The sequence below is a fragment of the Phasianus colchicus genome, chromosome 7 (genome assembly GCF_987193195.1).
Source record: "Phasianus colchicus chromosome 7, bPhaCol1.hap1.1, whole genome shotgun sequence".
Lineage (NCBI taxonomy): Eukaryota > Metazoa > Chordata > Aves > Galliformes > Phasianidae > Phasianus > Phasianus colchicus.
The window spans coordinates 17,490,496-17,507,487 of NC_143442.1; the positions used below are offsets into that span (position 1 = coordinate 17,490,496).

The 16,992-nt window shown below is 33.2% G+C and overlaps 1 protein-coding gene across 11 annotated transcripts in view; it reads left to right on the plus strand.

Annotated features, from left to right (window-relative positions):
* LOC116232906 (sodium channel protein type 2 subunit alpha) overlaps window positions 1-16,992 on the plus strand; it is a 189,772-nt gene that overhangs the window by 152,709 nt on the left and 20,071 nt on the right. For 8 of the 11 annotated variants that reach the window (XM_090143890.1, XM_090143884.1, XM_090143885.1 and 5 more), the window contains 6 exons: window positions 398-778; window positions 1,699-1,831; window positions 2,397-2,635; window positions 3,546-3,719; window positions 5,389-5,745; window positions 7,396-7,875. In XM_090143890.1, coding sequence (XP_090000016.1) covers window positions 398-778; window positions 1,699-1,831; window positions 2,397-2,635; window positions 3,546-3,719; window positions 5,389-5,745; window positions 7,396-7,875 — 1,764 coding nt within the window. Of the gene's footprint in view, window positions 1-397; window positions 779-1,698; window positions 1,832-2,396; window positions 2,659-3,545; window positions 3,720-5,388; window positions 5,746-7,395; window positions 7,876-16,992 lie in introns of those variants that run through there. The other 3 variants (XM_090143891.1, XM_090143894.1, XM_090143895.1) reach the window with 2 other exon arrangements.

Sequence of the window (16,992 nt, forward strand, 5' to 3'; positions counted from 1 at the left end):
GTGCAGACTGACATTTATAAAAAAAACTTTATTCAACCTGTTAAGACTAGCCCCAGCCAGGGATAAATAGTGGCTAGATGTGCTTATACAATTTATGAACAATTGATAATAAAACAGGCAGAATGGCAGAGGAAGCAATTCTGTCAAGCAGTTTCTTTTAATCTAATTAAACCAGTCGATGTCATATAGACAGTGTAAAATAATGGTCTGTGTCTGTCACCTATGTGCTCTTTGTTTAATACCCAAAAGGGAGTGTATTAAGGGGGTGTTGTACTAGTTCATTTCTTTGTAGATTATCTTACCCTTTAAGACATATTAACACTGTGTTTTCCCTGTAAGAAATCATTACATCTAAAAGAATTTTCATCTGATAATCACTGTTTTTATTTGCCTACAGTCTTTGCTGAGTATTCGTGGCTCCCTGTTTTCCCCAAGGCGCAATAGCAGAACAAGTCTTTTCAGCTTCAGAGGTCGAGCAAAAGATGTAGGATCTGAAAATGACTTTGCTGATGATGAGCACAGCACTTTTGAAGACAATGAGAGCAGAAGAGATTCTCTCTTTGTTCCTCATAGACATGGTGAACGGCGCAACAGTAACATTAGTCAGGCCAGTAGGTCATCCAGGACGGTACCTCCTCTTCCAGTGAATGGGAAGATGCACAGCACTGTGGATTGTAATGGAGTAGTTTCTTTAGTCGGTGGGCCTCCAGCTCTGACGTCACCTACTGGACAGCTTCTGCCAGAGGTGATGATTGATAAAGCAACCACTGCTAGCAATGTAAGAAAGTCTGCAATAGTTCAGGCATGATGTCCTCCCCTTGTATGATCAACTACTGTTTCTACAAAACTTAGTAACTTGGAAATAATTCCCATTTTGTCCATGCTCCTTTCATATATTCCAGTTCAAAGTTGAAGCAGAAACTGAAGCTGTCTAGCTCTTGTTAACTAGATATGTGTAAATGTATGTTAGGTCACTGGAAATTAACAAAATAGCAGTAAGCCATTAAATAACTTGGTTCACTATGGTAACTGAAGAAGTTCTGTATTTGTATATCAACCAATATATCAAAATGAAAAAAGAATTATAAAGAAATTACTTAATGGAATATATTAAATGAGTATTTAACCTCCTGCTGACCATACGTTATATTTTTGATATAATACTATATGATAAGACAACTTACATGAGCTAGAATTCCTATCAAATGGTTAATTTTTTTAGTGATTTTTTTTTTTTTTGGTGTTGACAACATTAATGAATATTTTTCTCTTACTTTGTTTGAAAATACGTGTTAGAAAATAACGAGTTATCTTAAGAAAATACACTCATTCTTTGTGCATCTTACATCTAAAGTGTGGGCTACTTTATTGCATAATAAGGAAGATATTTATGGTTGAACTCATTGACAAGCATTATGAAACTTTTTGTAGTTTACAAACTTCTTGAATCTGTTCTAATGTTTCATTCCCAATTCAGCAAAATACTTAAAAACACCTTCACAAAAGAGCAGTCCTGCTGACATATCTGACTGTTTAGTGAGTTAGGTACACATCATTCTCTCACAAAATCATAACATAAATGGAGCATCAGGCAGATTACCAGAGCGTTTAAAACCATTATATCTTTATAATGATTTACAGTATTGTTCTTATGAAATGAACATTTGATAGTCTATTTTATCAGTGTTTTATTTTCAGGGCACTACTACAGAAACTGACTTAAGAAAAAGAAGGTCTAGTTCTTACCATGTTCCTATGGACTACCTAACGGATCCTAGTGCAAGGCAGCGAGCAATGAGTATAGCCAGCATGCTCACAAACACAATGGAAGGTATGTGAAATAGAATTTTTTTATTACAGTGCAAGTGCTAGTGAATTCACAACACACTAATTAGTAGTGCCTTTCTTTAATGGAGCTCAGTGGGCCTAAAGTTACAGACAAGGTGAGATTTGTGCCTGGAGGCGTTGAGTTTTGTCTTTTTTTTTCTGTATGACTGATATATTTGGAAAAGCAATCCTAAATTTGGGTTCTTTTTAAGTGTTTATCCTTTAGAAGTAAAATTTCAAATATTTTGTTCTATATGACTAGATTCCTAAGACAGGTGTCTACTTTTACATTGTATGCAGCATTTGTGAATGGTCATTCTATATAGTGAATATTTAGTATTCTTTCTTTCTCTACTCTATGTAAAATATAATGGGACAGATTATTATAATTCGTAAAGTGCTGTTTTTTTTTTTACTTTGGACATTAGCCTTGACTGTTACATCAATAAAGTCTATTAAAAATAACTTGGAAATAGCAGAGGCCTAATGGAAATACCCAGGTTATACTAATAGGATATAGAAATTTTATGAGAAATATGTTAAAATGTTGTTTACCTTTTTCTCTCTAGAACTTGAGGAATCAAGACAGAAATGCCCACCATGCTGGTATAAATTTGCTAACACTTGCTTGATTTGGGACTGCTGCACTCCCTGGCTGAAAGTCAAACATATTGTAAACTTGATTGTGATGGACCCTTTTGTTGATCTGGCCATTACTATCTGCATTGTTCTAAACACTCTGTTCATGGCCATGGAGCACTATCCAATGACAGAACAGTTTAGTGGTGTCCTTTCAGTAGGAAACCTTGTAAGTCTTCTGTGATGTACCATGTATGTCAAATACATTTTTCTTAAATGATACTTGTGTTACTTATGTACATATGTTTAAAAGAAAATGCTGACTAAATATTTAAAAGGCTTAGAATAGTTGAATTTATATTTAAGCTTTTCTGTTGACATTTGTGTATTTATCCATTCGTGTTGTATGGAGTTCAATTCTCCTTTGCAGAAGATTTATTAAGTCAAAATGCATTTTCATTTTAAAATCCTTCAGGTTCCCTCATGGAAAATAGTTATAGAAATTAATCTAATGTTTTCTCTTGAATGGATTCTTAAAAACGGAAGGAACCTCCAGATCTGTTCCCACACCTGTTCTGCACCTTATTCATTCCTCCTGGTGTCCTAGATGTTCAAGGGGATATAGAGAGGAAAGATCCAGTGAGCACAGAATATTTATTGTGACATAACAGGAGATGGTGAAAAAGTGTGACAGTGCTATTTGCAGGCTATCCCAAAGAAGAATAGTTCTGCTCAATGTTACTTTTTTTGTTAACTTTTTTTTTTTCTTTTTATAAACTTATTTTTATCCCTAGAAGAAAAAAGCTGTCCTAAGAGCAAAGATGAGATCTGAGGAGGAAATTGGAGTACTAAAATCAGAAGTGATACAATATATCACTATTTATGTGCGCATATTAGCACACACATGGATAGGAAGCGTCCTATTTATCTCTTCCTTGTGAGGTAAATAGGAACTGCATATGTGAGCTTAAATCTGAATTTAATTCCTAACCTAATGTATGGGAATGTAGAGAAGGTATTCAGATCCACCACGGATTGCTTACTGAGGATATAACTTTTAAAAAGTTGATGCTGTTACATTTAAAAAATAATAAGAATTTCTTATTAAAATGGAGTAAGAAACTGTATTTTTCTTGCAGGTGTTTACTGGAATTTTCACAGCAGAAATGTTTCTCAAGATAATTGCCATGGATCCTTATTATTATTTTCAAGAGGGCTGGAATATTTTTGATGGTTTTATTGTGAGTCTTAGTTTAATGGAACTTGGCCTTGCAAATGTAGAAGGATTATCTGTCCTTCGATCATTCCGATTGGTAAATATTCTAATTAATATCTATTTCTACGTTATATTTTTATATTTATACAGTTAGGTCTTTCATTTTTCAGTTGTACATTATGTATTTGGCTGAATCAGAAGTTCCCTGTATAAGAACTTATAAAATACTAAATTGCATACCCACTAGGTGGCAAGTACCTATCATGCCAAGTTTTATATATTACTTTAATAATGTCTGTTTCTTTTTCAAGACATTGTAAAAATCAGTTCTGTTTGCAGTGAGTGTGCTTTAAGAATTACCTTTTTAAATTGTCTGTTAGAGTTTTTTTTTTTTTAATATAGATGTGGGAATAAAGAATGCAAGAGGCACAGACCCTCAGACTTGTGACTGAAGATAAATAAAACAGTAAATAACTGATTAATTAATAAAAGTTTATTGACAGTTTTAGCTGATAAACTTCTATTACCAGTTTGTTTGCATGGCTAGAAGAAAGTAGTGTTAAGATTTTTCTTTGGATAGGGACTTTTCATCAGTAGCAACCTTCCTTTACTCTTCTTTATCATCTTCTCCCCAGGTATCTCTACTGTGTAACAGATTTTCTGTTCCAAAGCCTCTATCTTTCTCCATTATCTCTGTCAGTTATTAGATAGATCTGTTATGAATGGGAACTTGAAAAGCCTTGGTCTTGCTGAAGACTAGGCTAGCAGACAATTTAATGTTCAAATACTCTTTTAAAAAGACATGCATAGTAAGAGAAATGAAACTAAAGTTCCTAGTCATCAGCTCCTGCCTTACATAAAGCAAGCCTGAAACGTTTTAAATAAATTCCCTTTAAAAAACATGAGGCTTAAATTCATCCACTTTCTGGTTCTCTGTAATCATTATATTGTATTTTCCTAAAATCTAGTATCTATAGGATTGACTTCTCATTCGGTAATGGAATTCTGTATTTTCCTTTGCATCTATGTATATTACTTATGTCTTATTCCATTAAACAGGATTTACATTTCGATTCCTTTGATTATCTGAATATATGCTATTTCTTTCCAATTGCATTCCTTTTTTTTCTGTTTCATGTTGCACTTCGATATAACATTTACTTTTGTCCACTTTTTTTCAATGTTGTATGACAAACTTTGACACATGTGGTGTTAATTTTCCATAACAGAAAAGTTGTGAGATATTCTTGCAAGGAACTTCCGTGCCCATCATTAACAACTCTAGTTTGTTTATCTTTCTAGGAAAACCATTTCTTCCATCTCTCTGACAATTAAGAAGAAAGAGATCTGGAAAAGCTTAAGCAGTTATAATCTTGTAGAACTGATCACATCGCACATGCATTGATTTATTTTTAGTAATATTTCCAGAAAATTAACAGAGTAGTTTGTCCAATTTGTCCAACAAGTTCAATTTGTTTTTAGATCTCTACAATCACACAAAAAAGCAAAGCCTGAATTAAAGACTTTGTAAGAATTGCAGTGAAATGAGCATAGAGAGAGTATTTTTGGTTTCTTGTGAGTTGAATCAGGACTTACCAGTGTTTAGTACTATACAAAGAACTGGTAAGATAAATTTTGTAACTAAAGTTTATAGAAATAGCATTAGACATGCTTTAAACACATCATAATTAGAATATGAAATGTATAGCAATGATTAATTACAGTTAATGATGTGAATAATTGTATACCGTTCTTCTGTTTTGCAGCTTCGAGTTTTCAAGTTGGCAAAATCTTGGCCAACTCTAAATATGCTGATTAAGATTATTGGCAATTCAGTGGGAGCTTTGGGCAATTTGACCCTGGTGCTGGCCATCATTGTGTTCATTTTTGCTGTGGTTGGGATGCAGCTGTTTGGGAAAAGCTACAAGGAATGTGTCTGCAAGATCTCTAGCGACTGCGAACTTCCACGCTGGCACATGCATGACTTTTTCCACTCTTTCTTGATTGTATTCCGAGTGCTGTGTGGAGAATGGATAGAAACGATGTGGGACTGCATGGAGGTTGCAGGCCAAACCATGTGCCTTACTGTCTTCATGATGGTCATGGTGATTGGAAACCTAGTGGTACGTAATCAGTGGGACTTTTTAAAACATGTAAGAATGTATTTCCTGCTTTTCGTAGTTTAGAAATCAGAAATGAAGACTCTTTAAGAAATCATGTGATTCATTTGCCCTTTCTCAAAGCCAGGTTCAAGTATACCTTGATAAACTATGAAAAGTGTTTTTGTTTTGTTTTGTTTTTTAATTCTTTTAAATCCTTAGTGAGTTTGTAACCTCTTTAGTAAGATCATAGCTGAATTATTTTAATAAGATATTTCCATTAAAATGCCTTAAAAAAAATCCAAGTTAGACCACCATTGCAGCCAATTAAACTGCCTAGTCTCAAATAGTTATGGGAAATAGTTGGTCTTGTTAACATTTATATTGCTGGTCAGCTTACTTTTTCCAATTTCAGTTTTGTTTCTCAATCAAAATAACGTGGCTGTTCAATTTTTTCTCATAATTGATGACTTGTAAACTACTTATTTCTTTCATTCCTGGCCTTCTAATTACTCCCAAACAGCATTCTAGAGACACAAGTATTGAATAATACGGAATAGTTACACTCCATGTCTTACACATAACATTCCTCATTATGTATCCCCAAATGACATAAGAGGTTTCAGTACCAGTATTGTTTTCCTGATGCACTCTATATGCCTATTTCTGCAGCACTTCTGCCTTGCTAGCTTTTCACCCTTCTGTATATACTTGCATTTCGTTTTTCCTACCCAACATTTCCACGCTAGTATTTCATTATTAAATGCCATACTGGTTTTGAGTAAAAAGCAGCTTGCCATAGTTATTCCTAATTGTAGTATTTTCTTATGAGTAGTAGCATCACGTCTCTCTTTGATACCATGCAAAAAAAAATTATAAATATGTCTTAAATTTTATAAATATGCTTTTTCACAGAGATACCAAAATACCAAGTTTAACCAGACTAATTTGAGGCTCCTATGGCTTACCTTCTAAACATACAGCAAAATTGAACAGAAATAATTGATAAATATTTGTAACTATCGTTTTTAGTGAAGTTTTCGCTTATGCTAACATAATTACATATAGCCCAAATTCATCTGCTGTGTTTGTATTGTGTAATGACAGTATGAAAAAGCTTCCTAAAACCAAGGTATATCACATCTAAGGATTTTTACCTTATAGCTAGTTTTCTGGCACAAAAAAAAAAAAAAAAGGTATGACATATATACAAAAATATACAAACATTGTATTCAGGACAAAGACATATTTTGTTTTATCCTGAATTTAGCAAACTGAAATTATGGTCTTCTGAGCTGTAGAAGACTGGAGTCTGCCTGCATTCCCCTCGTCTGTGAACACCACTGAAGAAATGACTTGCATCTCTTGCATACTACATTATGTTATATCCTTTTTCCTTATGGCATTTTAGAGAGCAGACATGCACGACTTCCAGTGTGGAGTAGAAAGGAGAAAGTCAAGGGTTAAATTTTCACCTATATTGGTCAAGATATGTAATTTAAAAATATTTTCAGTAAGTTATAAAAAAATACCAGAGATAAGAGTAGCAAGAATGTGAGTTGGATAAAGTGCTTGTTGTGATAAAATTTATGTCATATCAAATAACGCTTAGTCACATTATTTTATGACTTAAAAATAAGAGATCCAAAATATTATATCCTTACTGTCTTTCAGGTACTCAACCTGTTTCTGGCCTTGCTCCTGAGCTCCTTTAGTTCAGACAACCTTGCAGCTACAGATGATGATAATGAAATGAATAATCTCCAGATTGCTGTGGCAAGGATTCAGAAGGGCATAGATTTTGTGAAGAGAAAAGTGCGTGAATTCATCCAAAAAGCCTTTGTAAGAAAGCAGAAAGTTTTAGATGAAATCAAACCTCTTGAAGACCTAAACAACAAAAAGGACAGCTGTATTTCCAACCACACGATAGTAGATATAGGTAAAAACCTTGCCTACCTTAAAGAAGGGAATGGAACTACCAGTGGCATAGGCAGCAGCGTGGAAAAATATGTTGTTGATGAAAGTGATTACATGTCCTTCATAAACAACCCAAGTCTCACTGTAACAGTACCAATTGCAGTTGGGGAATCTGATTTTGAAAATTTAAATACAGAAGAGTTTAGCAGCGAGTCAGACCTGGAAGAAAGCAAAGAGGTAAGACTACTTCTATCTTAAAAATTCTCTGATTCATTTTAGTTTCCTAAAATTACTGGTGTTGAATAAAAATCTATATTTAATTACTGTATACCAGTGTATGAAAACTTGTAAATGTATTTGAGATAAACTGATGTAAGGTTGCAAATTTTGAATGAGATGATAGTACAGTATTGTATTTAACTTAAAAATCAAGCTGTGTAAGATATATATTTCTTAATAATATTTTCTTTTTCTCCCTATTTTATTGTATTTATTCACTAACAAGAAAATGCACCAATTTAATAGCCTTGGATAATGGAAGTCTTACAAAATGTTGGAAAGTGTTGTATCAGTTTCTCCATATTTACTTAATCAGTATAGTTATTTGCTTCTTCCTTCTTTCTGGAGAGCTTCCTATCAAATTAATAGTTAATTCTGATGCTTTTAATCTTTTTGATAAAATCAAAAAAAAAACCCAAAACAACCCATTTGGATACATCATATTGCTACACTGGACTGGCATCATTAGATAATTTCATACGTATCATTAATAACCATCTGATAGTAGCTGAACTGCTGAAGAACTGATGTCCTTGCATGGAAAAGTTATGAAGCTTTATTTCTCAGTACAATATCCTTTCATATAGCTACTCACTGTCATTTTTTAAACTTGAACATGCTTGCATCTGTTATCTACTGTGAAAATAATAAAAGGCATCTCTGGCACAACATGGTGCCAAATGGATGACTCCAAGCTAACATTTAGTGAGTAGCAGAGGATGTCAAACCTTTCATTAGCGTTTTAACCCAGTGCTCTGTGCAATTAATTGTGTATGGTGGAGGCACACCACCTCAAGTGTAGTTAGTCTGTGCTATGCTCAATACTAATGCTAGTTCATTCAGGATTAGCATGGGCATTTTTGAATAGTACTGCATGCTGTGATATAGACATAAACAAACAGAAAGATGTTTATAATGGATTTCTTCATTCTTGAATGGAAGGATATGAATATGGATAAGATTCTATTAATTCTTACCCTAAGATTCTTTCTTGCACTGTCTGCATCACACAGTCATATTTTTTTGTTTCTCTTCAGACAATTCTTTATTGTTCTTTCAAAAATATTTTTTTACAGATTGTTTGCATTACTGCCTATTTTACTTGTCATAACCATGCCTTGCGTGTACAACAGAACAGAAGTTCTTTTAGTTTGGTCTTTAGTTATTTTGTGCAATGAAGAGGTTGATTATATAACTAAATATATGCCTTTATCTTCTGGGTTTATTCTTTTTTTTGTCCTTCTTATCATCTTCAAGTAGATCTATCATTTTCAGTCTTTTCATTGCTTAACAACTAGTGATATCCAGAGGATGTACTGAAAGTTTGGGAATAAAGGGCCATAAGTTAAATTTCAGACCTACGAAATGTAATACTTTGGATTTCTTCATCACAAGAAGAAATATTTATTGCTATCTTAGTGGAGTAACAAATATTAGTCTGTATTCTGCAGTTGTCTGTAAAGTTAGTATTAGTGTAGCATTTCAATCCATTTCAACAGTGCTGGCAGCCTAAGACATTACTGATAGAACATTCTAAATACTGCAGTTGGAATGTATGAAGAAGATATTGTTAGTTTATTTTGCAGATATATTTTAACTGACAGTGACACTTCAGATGATATTACTGCATAAATGGCACTGCCCACATCCTGGTATTAGTAAATCATGATTTAAGGAGTGCTGTAATGCTTTCCCTGCGCTTGTTCTTTTTCTTTTAAGGTTCTGAAGCTATGTACATATTAGCTGAAATGTTATCAAAATGAATTATAGCTCTGATAATTTTTAATTGACTACTTCTCTGTGAAAAGTAATTTGGAAATGTAGTTGAATTGCACTAATTTAAATACTCTCGTCATTCCAGTAACAGGAAGAAGTACTTTAAACATTTTCATTAGTGATTATTAAATTATTTTGATGCTGAAATCTACTTTTGAAAATGCAGTGAAGTATTCTCCATGCTGAATCTGCAAATATTGCACAGAAAATGATCTGAGCAAGAAGGAACATGACTTCTGGCAGTGCCAGTAAACACTGACATCTGTTTTGAGAAATAAATCTTTCTCTGCTACAAATTCTGTTTTTAAATTTTTAACATCAAATAGTCAGTAGATAAAATATTCTTACTCACTAAAATGCAGTTTTTTATCCCAATTCTAATTCCTACTCTTCACTAGATAATTCTTATCAACTATGGTTTTTGGTACAGAGAAGAACAGAGGCGTATTAATTACACACCAATGCTCTGTCATGAAATTAGCAAAAGGCGACTTTTTTTTTTTTTAAACTAAAAAATAACAGCAAATGACTTTTTGTTCAAAACTTCATGTTTTTTGTCATGCCATAATGTGCCTTCATGTGCCCTAACATGCCCTCTCATGTGATCCCATTTATATGAATCTGCTGTTGCTGACTGTTGATCTGCAGACACCTTAGTGCTTACAAACACAAATTAGAAGCTCTCAAGATAGAAATTGGCACCAAACCACCTTCAGTTAGCAGAATACCAAACGAAAGGCAGCTTAGGCATCAGTGTGCTGTGAGGTCATCTGTCCAGATCCTGATGAGTGTGTCTGTTTGCTTTTTTGCATTTCTGTATGTAAACATGCATACATGTATTCCTTGTGATGTAGAGCAATAAGATGAATTTCTACAGAATAATTATAATTTATTAGCAAGTTTCAATTAAGCATGCTAATGTTTGGTGAATCATTGTTATAACATATATCTTTTCTAGTATTTTGATGAAAATAAAAACTTGCTTATACCCTTCTAGGAACAATACATACAATATTGTACATGCCAGTAGCTATGGATTTACGTTATGAAAAACTGACCAGAATTTTCTAGAAGGTTGCCTTTGAAACCTAAAAAGAAATAGTTATGAAAACATTGTGCCCATAGGAATTTTACTGGCTGAATACATTGCAATAATGAACACACCCTAAATAAACTGATATCATAAAAGTAGGCTCATTAGCATATATGGGGACATTATGCTGAGGCTGTTATCCTGCTCATGAAACTATGTAGACTTGAGATGCACTGCTGCTTTCCAGCACAAAAGCTGTAAATATATTTTTTCATTTTTAGCTTTTTAAGTATTATGTGGATGATGTATGTAGAAAATTTTGTAGTGCTTGCTTTCTGTGTAATAATTAGATTTTTATTCTTAGGATAACTTTCAGGCTCACAATTACGCTGTGCAGAATTACAAGGTATTTTTAAATGCCTTAGAAAATGTGATATCTCCTAATACTGTTGCAGGCATCATAGTAGTGTATATTTTACTTTAGGCAGTATTCAGTAATCTAAAAGATACTTACTGTCTTGTATTCTCACATATATTCATATTATTCTGAATTACGGTATTGGATCTTTACTCAGCCAATATAATTGTATAAGAATTTCCAGCTCAAAAAAAAGCAGAGGTGCTGTGTCCTGAACTTCATTTCCTACCATTCTTACTTCTCACAGGAGTAGAACCAAGCTGGATCAGTCAAGAGTGCAGCTCTGGTACCTTTTAGTCGAGGCAGAGCATCGTGTCACCAATTTTACACAGGTTACCTAAGCAAATTATACATATATATATATATATATTATATAATCACTTTTTAATGGATATTGACTGGCCTGCATGTTTTTCAGCTAACCTGTCCCATTCATTGCAATAAAGTACAAACATGCACAACTGCTCTCCGCTGAGCCACGGGACTTGCATCACAGCATGGTCAGCTGAGATTGGCAGCCCCAACATTTCTATGGTTTAGATGCTATACTTTTCATTATGTTCTAACTGTATTTGGCAGTGCATGCTATGTACCTTTGCCAATCTTGTTGGTAAAATTTTCAGGATTCTAGTTTTGAAGGGTTTTCTTTCCTTTCATAGGAAGACAGGGTACGTAACTCACCAACTTTCTCTTAAGAATCTTAATAAGACCATTTGTAAATTGTGTCGATAATGAAGGGCTGTGAACTGATTTGGAAAACTTTCATAATATTGTATTCTAGATTGTAATGTTGGTAACTTGCAAACTTATGATAGCCATGATTATTTTTTTTTACAAGTTTCCTTAGAAATGCTTTTTCTTCAGTACTCATGTAAGCATTTATTTATTTTGGAAGTTAATATACAGTCCTTGAAGCACCATTAAGCATGAAATCATTTAATTTCCACAGTCAAAGCATGTGACCATCATTTGGTAAAAAAAAAAAAAAAAAAAAAAAAAAAAAAAAAAAGCTTATACTAAATGGGTGTTTGGCTGGTCAAACATTCAGAGATCAGTTCTGCTCTTACTTACACCCACACTTACAAGTGTAGAGGTGCAAAGAGAAAACTGATGACAAAATCTGACCCAATTCAGTCTTTCCATAGCTATTTAATTTATGCTTGCAAACAGACTACCTCCCCAGACATCTAAAATTGTCTGCCCCGAAAAACTTCAGCTTATTCTTATCTTTGGGTAACAAATACAGTTCAGCAGTCCAGTGAATGAGTTGCAGTGTTTGGACCAAAAGGTCTTCAGTTCCAGTATGATTTGCATCTCACATATTAAATGTGATCGTAATATTTACAACACCATAGTGCAATATGATGTTGCTTTCAGTTTGATAAAAAAGTAGAGTTAAAATACACTTATTAAATAGCTTTTTATCTTCTCTTTTGTAATGATAACTTACATGATTAGTCATACTTTGATTTACAAATATTCATTATTCAAAATTCTTTCCTACTCTGAAAAATTAAGTCTTTGGTTTGTTTATGAACTGATCACATCCCACTGTCATATTATGTGTCACAGTGAATGATATTAAATTGTGAGATATTGTTTCACCTTGTAGTTAGCTTAATTAATCCTTATAGAGCAGCAGTCCCATGCTGCTTCAGAAATATCTTTCCACTATTTGTGTGAATTAAAGAGCCTTTAAAAGTGGCTTGCAACAAGTCTGCTTTTGCAAATATTTGCACTGCTACGTACAATGCTTTTGCTTTCATTGAACACCCTTGCAAATATCTTCATTTATCAAATGCTCATGAATGAGTAGAATAAAATGAATATGAATATCTTTAAAGTTCAGAGAGGACAGTAATTTAAGGATCATGCTTTTCTGCAGTATTTGCAAAATCAGCACATAATCATTTAGCCTTGATTCACAATATTCTGGGTTTTCTTGAACTGATGGAATTATTATGACTGTATAAGCATTAGAAAGAGATTCTACTTAGCTATACCAGTGGAACTACAATTATATTTAGCCACCTAGTCATTTTTATAGGCAACGTAGCTGTACGGGAAACTGTGTAAGTTTGAACATCATATTACTATATAAGACAGATATCATCTCATTTTTATAGTGACATACAAATAGCACAAATAGCAAGAAAAACATATGTATTTCCCATTATTTAACATTTTCACAGGTATTTGGGAGGAATGGAAATTAATGCAAAGTGAAAATAATGGTTTCCCTTAATGCCATCTTACTGCTTCTGTCTATTCTGCTCTTTGCTCCTTCTGTCACTTAAATTTTGATTTTAACAGCAATTAGTTGCATCCTGGCCAATCATGAAATTTCGGGCTTCATTAAAAGAGTTTATGTAAGAGCTGTTTAACTTCTCTGTGATAATTATCATGGAAACAAAGAAAGATCTATTAGAAGCTCAAAGTGGCCTGGCTGTAAGTGAAGCAGAATTGTATGACGCTATGAGATGTTGTGAAGGTTCAGAAAGTAATTTATTTCAAAAACTTCCTGACCTAAACTTGGCTGCTGCTTTTTGCAATGCTTCTCTGTAAGGCAAGCTGCTTTCCACTTTCAGTTTCTATATTGAGAGCTAAAGTAAAAACTCTCTCTCATCCTGTACTGTATTGCTGATGAAAGCATGACTGGCAATGCTGTTGGTAAGCGTGACATAAAAGATATGTGTAGCTATGATAATCAGTATATTGCTGCTTTTGAACCATGTGTTACTGTCTTCTGTGAAGACACAAAGTACATTCTGAGTTTCTGAAAAGTAGATTCCTCTGAGAATAATTTCCTTATTTCCTTATCATGATATTCAGAAAACCTTTTTTTTTTTTTTTAATAATCTAGCATCATAGTACTTGAAGAGTGTCTAATAGTTGATAGTAGTCTTGATAAATATCCTGTAGTCTGAGTGACTAAATACTTTTGAAATCTAGAGGCATGGTATCAGAAAAGGACTTGCTAGCATTATCAAAGGTAAAGTTTGGTATTGATGATTATCTTGTTCTTACAGGTTCATTCTTTTGAAAAGCTGTATACATATGTGGTGTATAGCATTGCCAAAATCCAGTCTTTGTAATGCTGCTGAGCAAAGAAAAGAGTTTACTGGGTGCAAAGGTAACTTTGAGATATGTTCTGGTGAAGAGCTGGGGCATATGCTAAATAGCCAACATATCAGGTCTGCCACTGACAGCTGATTTTTTAATTGTGTGGACACTGAAATTCCAGTTCAGTGATATAAAAAGTCTCATTATGTGCTAAAGCATATGGACAAGACATAATCAACAATAACATGACTTATTCCCAGGTGAGTCTTTGTTAAATACATGGAAATCAGTGCAATGTCCCTTGGTAAGTTGCTCTATACCAGAAGAGAAATTGGCTGTGGAAATATATGATTAATACTGACAAGTCTTCCTGGCACACTGACCTCAACTGATTTGGTGAGATCTTAAGATATAATATCATACAACCTTCAGAGCTGTTTATAATCCATACAGTTTCTTATAATTATATAAAATGCTCCATAACAAATTTAGTTTTAAAAAGAACAACAAAACAAAAAAATAACCATTTATGTTGAAAAAAATAACTGTTTTTCTTCCCCACGTGATACTTAATTATTATTGAATTTATTGAATAATGTTTGTAGTGTGCTTATTCATCTAGTGATCTGTGTGGAGTTAAATTCAGGTATACAAGAACAGCATGCTAAAGAAATACTCTGTTACATCAACAGTGGAATACTTAACAGAATTCTTGGTGGGAAAAGGCATTTTATTGTTGTGTTTCAAATATCAGCTTCTGATTCAATTTAGCATTTTTATGTTTAGCTTAACTTGTGTGATTATTATTGCAGCTCTTTACAAGAAGCATACCAGATTTTCAATGAGAAGAGGCTTGTAAGATAAAATTCACCATACATACTGCCCCATAGAAATAAAGATGGCTTTCTGATGTACCTGATAATTGACTGTTCTACTGTATCATTTTCTAGCTTTTCTTCCTGATCATTTTGATTCCTCCTAATCTTTCATATTGAGTTATCTGTTAGTCTTGTGTATTTTCAATAATCAGAATTCATTATTCCTACTTAAAATTAACATGTGCTGATTAAGCTTACTGCATAATATCCGACTTACTAAATTCTTCCTTTTTCCTGTAAAAGAATGGACAGGACAGTAGGTCCTTCAAATTTATATTTTAACCAGATCATGATTTTTTGTTTGCTCTGCTACTACTACAGCATTCTGCTAAAAATGCTGTCCAGATTGGAATGATGCAAGCAATATTTTAAGAAAAGTTTACAAGCAGATAGTCACTTCTCAGTTTAAAAGTGATTTATTGTATAGTATTGATAAGCATTAATTTTGATACCATACATACATTTATGTGGAATGTACCTTGAGTTTACAGTGTTTTTGCCCTTTCCTCAAACTGATGATTGACTTCCACTTATTTTTATATGCTGTGGTCCATAATTAAAGATTAAAGTATTTATTCCATACTTTCCATCTTCACCATTGTAGAGGCAGTATTCCATAATGACCAAGCTGCCATGTCTTGCCTGCAGGTTTGAATTAGATTGCAGTGGGAGACTTTTAAATGCTAATCTGCAAAAAAAGTGTGCATCCATGCATGTACATTGGAAATAAACTTACAGATGCTATATGCTTATGCACAGACTTAAGACATGAATGTGTAAACATTTCAAAGAAACAGAAAGGGGTGTGGATATCACTGCAATTACCTGCATAATATACCATACAATAAGTGTTTTGGTTTGCTTTGTCTTCCTCCTCTAAAATGTGGTCTACAAGTGTACCATGGTACGTGGAAATCATAGTTAAGCCTGTGTCAAAATCATTATATATTCTCAAATGTCTTTTGATAAATTCAGAATGAGTGAGAAACAATTTTTTCTTTGCTTAAAGAACATACTGAATCTTGGTGGCAGTGTTAAATTACCTTAAAGTTTTACGTTCTGTACTCGCATACTATTACTGTATATATTTCCTTTACCTTTAGAAGTTAGAGCTTCTTGAACATGTTTTAAAGGAATAATGCCTCTAACTTAAGTTTTAGCTGTCAGCAAATATATATCTTTAACGTTCCCATGGATCTTACCTCTGTCTAATATTATTTCCCCACAGAATGTTCTAACTCTGCTTACATCATTCCCTTTATAAAATTAGCTACTTATCAGTGCAGCCATTTTACTGATGTTATACTCCACATAGTGATAACATTAGAAGAGTCATAGAATGCCATGATCAAACTACTTTTACTTATTATAGTACTCATATTTGTCTGTTGCCAACACAATATCACGGTGTGAAAGAGAAGATTTGGATTATATTGTCAGTATGATTAATTTATTCAGTATTGTATTATGACAGTATTGTTTTTAAAGCATTTGTTTTCACTTGAATCCTCCAAAAATTTTTATTGTTATTTTATAGTTATGGGACATGTATGTGTACTGTAACAAAGTAATAAGTAGTTTCAAAGTGCACAATAAAATCAGAAAATGCATTGGCAATAGAGAATGCAAAATAACAGCTACTGCTCTTAAAGTAATGTGATGCTCTTTTAGAAATAGAAATTTAAACTATCCTGTATAATTCATAATATGTGTTTTCATGTCAGTGATAATTAAAAGCTTATATTCCAACTTTTTAGATTATACAGTCTTGATAGAATAACGTTTACTTGAGACATGAAAATACATCTATACAGCTTGCTCTTGGTTTGGTCATGACTTTGGAAAAGTTATTTGTATTAACACAAACTATATGAAGTGTGATCTAAAATGTAGCCACATGATTGGAA